The 6,847-nt window shown below is 43.5% G+C and overlaps 1 protein-coding gene across 1 annotated transcript; it reads right to left on the reverse strand.

Annotated features, from left to right (window-relative positions):
- Positions 1-2,031: 2,031 nt before the first annotated feature.
- On the reverse strand, positions 2,032-6,635 carry LOC103539184 (keratin, type I cytoskeletal 19). Its single transcript, XM_008505665.2, has 8 exons — positions 6,104-6,635; positions 5,069-5,151; positions 4,547-4,703; positions 4,168-4,329; positions 3,897-4,022; positions 3,567-3,787; positions 2,780-2,808; positions 2,032-2,287 (listed from the first exon to the last, which is right to left on the reverse strand). The coding sequence occupies exons 1-8, from the start codon at positions 6,563-6,565 to the stop codon at positions 2,256-2,258; spliced, it is 1,272 nt and encodes a 423-aa protein (XP_008503887.1). The 5' UTR covers positions 6,566-6,635; the 3' UTR covers positions 2,032-2,255.
- Positions 6,636-6,847: the final 212 nt, after the last annotated feature.

Here is a 6,847-nt window from a genome sequence, read left to right on the forward strand (position 1 = left end):
TGGTGTGGCAGTAAATGGCACTGAGGGGCAGGATGGATTCAGGAACCTGAGGTTTGAGAGTAGGGAGGAGAGCTGGGATGGAGGGAAGATGGAACTCTCTTAGGTCTCTAGTTCAGAACCACCAAAATTCTTTTAAAATAAAACTTTGAAATAACAAAGAAAAATTATACATTTGCTAACAACATAGTAAAGAGAGTGTTGCTTCTAGCACATCTTTTTGGCAGAATCTAGCAACAGAAAACGAACTTTGAAATGGGTGATTTCAGAGCAACAGAAGCTCGTATCAGATGCTGGAATAAACAGAAGGATTTCTTTTGAATTTACACTTGAGACTTTTAATGCAACCATTTTACTAAAAAGATGAGTACTTGGGAAGAAAGAAATACCAAAAGTTGAGCTGTCATACGCCTGGCTCTGAGTGTGTCCACTCATTCTTCCACCCATTAGCAATGCCGAGGTGTTTCATAGCTGTGGAAACATGTTTCAGACTGAACCTGGACCTTTGCCACAACAGTTGAATTTTGCTCTTGGGCAGATTAATGGTTCTGCATAGCTTGCCAGATCTGTGTATCTCCAAGAGTTAGTATTGCAGGAAACAAGTTTAGACAAACTCTCTTAAAGATAAAAAATTTCTTCAAGGCCTCCGTAGTGTAAATATCCTGAGGTGTGTGTGCTGCTAGGGTCTGTTTGACTCTGGGTAATCCCACAATACAGAAGATAAAATTCCATTTAAAAAAAAAATCCAACAGAATTATTTCTAGAAAGCACCATAAACTTTAACAGGAAAGTTTGGGGATTTTTCAGTTTTCTTTCACTCAAAAAAACCCAACCAACCAACCAGCCAACCAAAAAAACCCCCTAAACTATTTCAAACATGAGCCTTTATTCTGCTCTCACTACTAAAATTATTTATCCAGTATCTTGACACACAGTTTCACCCTTTCCACAGCACTCAGCGTTGTGCTCATGGAGCAGCACCTTGGTTTGTCATGCTTTGACAGAGCTTTTCTGGCAGACATTCCCTGACATGTCTGTGCTGTGCAAAATACTTCAGTACTTCTGTTCTGGGATTAACGGAATTGACACAATTCAGCCTCTCCTTTCAGGAGGACAGAGTTCACATCAAGCAGATTGTTTATCTTCTCAGTCATAGCTCATAAAACCATCACTCAAACATGTCTGAGTGATTTTTTTATTAAAGATTTCACCAGAAATCCTTCATTACCCTACAAATATGGGACAAAATTAATCAAATTAGAAACTAAATTTCGAATTGGGTCCTGGAGCCCTCCATTTCTTTAGCATGGTTTAAGTCATTCAATTCTTGGAAATCTGCACCAGCAGTCTCCTACTCTGCTTGGTTCTATCCCAACAACTTACACTCAGGGAATGGGATTTATTAACTTAAAAACCAGACCTGGAGTTGCTTGTTCTTCGGTCTGGAAGGGATTCCAGGTCTAACTGTTGTAGGGAAGGAATCTGGTACTAAGCATTTATTGAAAAGTCAGCACTCGGGAGCAGGCTGTGCTGAAGCAGGCAATGCACAGGAGCTCTTCACTCCTTGCACATCCAAAGCAGCCACTGTGGAGCTGGGAGAGCTGCTGAAGAACGCCTTACATCTTGTGTGTGCTGCTGCTTTTCATGCCACTGCTCCTCTTGGCTCTGCCCTGGTTTTTACCACAGCACCATAGTCCTGTTCTTCTTAGACCCCTCTCCTCCCTGGCTCTTTGCTAATTCTTACTTTTCATGGTGTTTTCTTCCCTGTCATGGTTTTTCCCTGTCACAGTGAAGCCACAGCTGATGCTATCGTGCTGGGTTTCCAGAGATTGAGCTGGGACTGTCTGTGTCTGTACTTGACAGGTCACCTGAGTCACCAAAACCAAGGAGAGAAGTGCTGAAGGACGTGATGATGTCTCCCTGACACTGTGAGCACTAACCTGGCAGGGGGGCTGGCTGGCTATTGCCTGCCTGATTAAAGCCAAACTTCAGTAACAGTATCACTGACTCAGAAGAAGTTAAGATTGCAAGATCATCTTTATTAGAGTAGAAACAGCATTTCAGTGCATGAAAGAACTAGAAATAGTTGCAAAGCTAACCCAATTTGCAAATTAATCACTGCTAGATGGACAAAAGTGTGTGTGGCTGAGAATTTTCTGTGCTTTAAGGTACTAATATCCAGTGATTCCTCCCAGTTTCAGTTCCTGTGTTGTCTGCTTTTTCTCACTTTGAAGATGACATATGGAGGACGTTCAGCACTATTTTCCATCTACCAACTTGTCTCTTTTGTCTGCAAGAATAGAGAAAGATGAGCAATCACTTCAGCATAACATGAGACCACTCTGCAACGGGCACTGTGCTTAGTTTATGCCTTGTCTCTCATTCTCTTTTCTCAGAAGTTTTCTTCTTCATAGAACTGATTAAAGTCATACATCACTTTTACAATACAGTTGACCTTTTAAAGCTGAAGGCAAGTTTTGCTTGCATGTTCATACAATTCCCCTGGGCTGACCAAGCTTAAATTTCTTGTGGGGAAGATAATTAAACAGGAGATAATTAAACATTTTATGCTTTACTTAACTGTTATGGTAACATAATCTGAGATTTTTTTCTGATGTCTCACATCTTTAATGACTGGAATTGGCTAAATTCTAGCCAGAGTTATAATTTGTTGCTTATTTGATTTTTTTCCTGTGATCAGTGCAGCAGCCCAGTTTCTAGGATAGACACAACCACCGTATTGTATGTGTTATTTCCTTGTGGAAAGAGAAAGAATTCTTACCAGCAGTTCCAGAAAGGGAGCCAAACATCCTGTAGAACAGAGAGATAACAATTAAAAGGAGAGGTAATCACATGCTGTGAGAGATGAGGATCTCTGAAAGCAAATTCTCTATCAATCCAGTACATTTTGTACATAAGGCAGAGATGGTCATCTCCTTCCCTCCCTCCCACCTCTGGAAAGGGAATTGTAGGAAATGATTTTTAAACAGCTGCAGTGGGAAAAGACAACTATGGAAAATAATTAAGGAATCAAGGAAATCAAAACCTTTCAACTCCTACCTCATGTTTTTTTTGTTCCAGGCTATGAGATATTTTCCTCCTTGAGGCTATATGTGAACTCTCAGCTGTGCTCCTACGCGGGAGGTCCATTTAGAGGCTCTCTGAAAGCAGCCAGTTTGCCTGCCTTCACTTCTCTTCAGAATATTTTCTTCTACACTGACTCCCATGAGGTAAGAGCTATTTCATTGGCAACAGGAATTTGGTGTTAATCCCTGCAGTCTGTAGAGCATTGCTAACTGCTCAGGTTTCCTGAATGACAGGCAGATAATGAGCAGTGATCACTGGAACTGATAGTTCTGTGCTGCTTGCCAGTTTGCCTTTTTGTTGAGAAACTCCCTCAATGCAGATGGGAACTGTAACATGGTCCAGAAAAATGAATTTGCTAAGAATTTTAACACCTCAGGAGTCTTCTAAGTTGTGTTTACTGTGGTATTGTGGCCAAGGATCCCCATGGGATGGTTCTACTTTGTGAGGTTATGCAAAAAGGTTTTCTGGGCTGAGTTACTCACTGGGACTCCTGGCCTTCCAGCAGCTGTCGGTAAGTATTGATCTCTTGCTCCAGTCGAGTCTTGAGATCCATGAGGATCTTGTACTCGCTGTTCTGGCGCTCCATGTCCGCCCGGAGCTCTCCCAGCTGTGCCTCGATGCTGCTGATCAGGCCCTGGATCTGCGCCAGCTGCACCCCGTACCGCCCCTCGGTGTCTGCCAGGGTGCCTTCCAGCGCTGCTTTCTGCCAGCAGAAACCACAGGAAAGGTTGGGGCAGGATGCAGGGCTACTAGAGAGGGGAACAGGCACCCGTACCAGAGTAGGGGGGTTCCTAGAGCGGGTGTTACCGTACCATGCTGAGCTGGGACTGCAGTTCTATTTCCAGCCCTTGGAGGGTGCGTCTCAGGTCGGTGAGCTCGGACCTGCTGCTCTGCAGTTGCTCGGTGTTCAGAGCTACTTCACTGCTCAGCTTTTCAGTCTGACACAGAGAAAACATTACATGAGAAATACGGGGTCTCTGAGTAGAGGTCATAAGGGTTTCACAGCAATTTTCTTTGTTATTTTAATAATGATTTTGTTTCTTTTATGGATTTTCTGGTTAGTAGGATGGATTGTTTTTCTACCTTACTGTGGAACCAGGCCTCAGCATCCTTCCTGTTCTTCTCAGCCATGTGTTCATACTGGTCTCTCATATCAGTCAGGATCTTGGACAGGTCAATGCCTGGAGCAGAGTCCACTTCAACATTGACTTGTCCAGCTACTTGCCCTCCCAGGGCACTCATTTCCTGTGGGGACATGACAAAGACAAAAGGGGTACAATCTTAAACTGGAAACACTCTGAACCTTCTGTTCTTTCTTTAAAGGCTAAGGTCTGATTGGCTTCCTCCAATACTTGCAGGAGATGTCTCTAGTTTCACCATCTGTTTTTCTAATGTTGCTTTCAAATGTATTTCCTGGTGGGGTTTTTTTGTGGTTTTTTTTTTTTTTTTTTTTTTTTTTTACCTCCTCATGGTTCTTCTTCAGATAAGCCAGCTCCTCCTTCAGGTTCTCAATCTGCATCTCCAGGTCAGCTCTGGCCAGGGTCAGCTCATCCAGGACTCTGCGCAGGCCGTTGATGTCAGACTCCACGCTGAGGCGCAGAGCTTGCTCTGTCTCAAACCTTAAAAAACCAAAACACAACTACTGAGCTTAGCTGATGAAGCCAGCCCACCATGAAACTCATTATTTGTTAGAAATATATCTGGTTTTGTAGGATTTTTGATGTAGCAAATGGTGTTCAGCTTTAAGCTTTTCTCCCCGTTTTACACACCATGGAATTTTCCATGGAAATGATGGATGTGGTCTATGGATGTGTTGCTTTCAGCAAATACACAAAGGGTGGAGCTGCAGTGGCAGGATCACACTGGTGCTCACTGGCAGATTTTATAGGCATTCCTTTCTTTTTTCACAGCCATTGATTGCCCTTTGGCTCAACAAGGATCTGTGCCTGTTCAAGAGACCTTTTCCCTTTCAGAAATTACTTACTTGGTTCTGAAGTCATCAGCAGCCAGCCTGGCATTGTCAATCTGCAAGACAATCTTTGCATTGTCGATAGTGGCCTCAAGGATCTGCAAACAATGAGAGCTCATTGCTGAGTTAATTGTTAATTATGTTGTCTTCTTTCCTGAGCTGAAGGTAAAAGAGTTGAGATTCTACTTCAACTCTAGCTACACCAAATAAAAGTGTATTTGGTGGGCAAGTATCAACGATCTGCAGCAAATACATAGCACATATCTATCACGTTACTTCTGTCATGGTTGACATGAATAGGTCCCCTTACTATTGTTTGGCATATGAAGTGGTTTTAGCTAGAAGCCCCACAGAGAGACAAAACCATGTCATCTCTTAGAGAGGTCTTTGGCAAGCCAAGGATAGGTGACATTTTTGGACTGAGGCAAGAAACCAATTTCCAGGAGAGATGCAAAGGAAGCAATGTCTGCAGACCCCTCTTGGCAGAATTTGTTCTCATTATGCATTTTCTTAACAGTGCGAAGTGATAACAAGGGCTGTGTGAAAGGAAAATAAATGCATGGTGGTAAAATTTTGAGTACAGAATTGTACTTAACCAGTTTTATTTTTACTGTTCAAGCAGTGTGTGTGTGCCTCTGAAGTTTTTCAAGCTATGTGGCAGGTAACAGACTGAGGCAGGCAGGCTGCTGTCATTGTTTGGTTCTTTCTGTATTGATCAGTGTATACATATATCATGAGGGTGGATATGACCATGATGTGTGTATTTAGGTACTCTGTTAAATACAAATTATGAGAGGATTAAGTACTGTGGCTTCCCAGACTGACTGCTCTTTACATTCTCTTGGCTAACATTTTAAAAAGTAGACAATTCCATACTGATAATTCTCTTTATCCACCCCGCCAATGGTTACATATTAATTTAACCTTCCTCTCCTTTCACAGTCCACAATGCCTCCTGGATGTCTTCCTAGGAGGCTTTTCTCTTTGGGTTTTTATGCTTCTTTCCCAAATACAAATCCAAGATGATTTTTAATAAATATTAACACTTACCTGGTCTCGAAGGTCTTCAATAGTCTTGTAATATGGGCTGTAGTCCCGAGCTGGGCCTGGGCCTTGTTTTTGGTACCAGTCTCGGATTTTAATTTCCAGATCAGAGTTTGCCTCTTCCAGTGCACACACTTTGTCCAGGTAGGATGCGAGGCGCTCGTTCAGGCTTTGCATCGTTGCCTTTTCATTTCCTGAGAGAAGGCCATCACCACCACCAAAACCACCACCCAAACCACCACCATAGCCACCAGCAAAGCTGCTGCTAAAGCTGCTTCCATACCCACCACCCAGGCCACTTCGGAGACCTGAGGAGACAAATCTAGCAGAAGAGACTGACACACCCCTGCCACCAGATCCTCCGTGGATGCTTGGAGCCCTAAAGCCACTTCTCCCAAAGTGGATTGAGGACCCACCAGGTCCCCCTGCCACAGAAGAGGTAGTTTGCCTGAAGCTGTAACTGGCCATAGTGAGAAATGCCAAGGACCTAACCCAAGCTGCAGAGTTTGTGATCCTGAGGCAGGAGTGTGTGCTCCGTCCCCCCACCCCACCTCTTTTATGCCTGTGACAAAGGGAGTTGTCTCCAGAATGTGTTATCTGAGACCCGTGGAATTTATCAGCCAAAAGCCTTCTGCCAACACGGCAATTCCTCTTATTGGTCAGTTGCTCTGAAGTGGGCTGTGTTTCTTTCTCAAATACCCTCACCTACAGGAGCTGATTCCCTTCCCCTGACCAGTGGGATTCAGAGGA

This window comes from Calypte anna, chromosome 27 (genome assembly GCF_003957555.1).
Source record: "Calypte anna isolate BGI_N300 chromosome 27, bCalAnn1_v1.p, whole genome shotgun sequence".
Classification (NCBI taxonomy): Eukaryota; Metazoa; Chordata; class Aves; order Apodiformes; family Trochilidae; genus Calypte; species Calypte anna.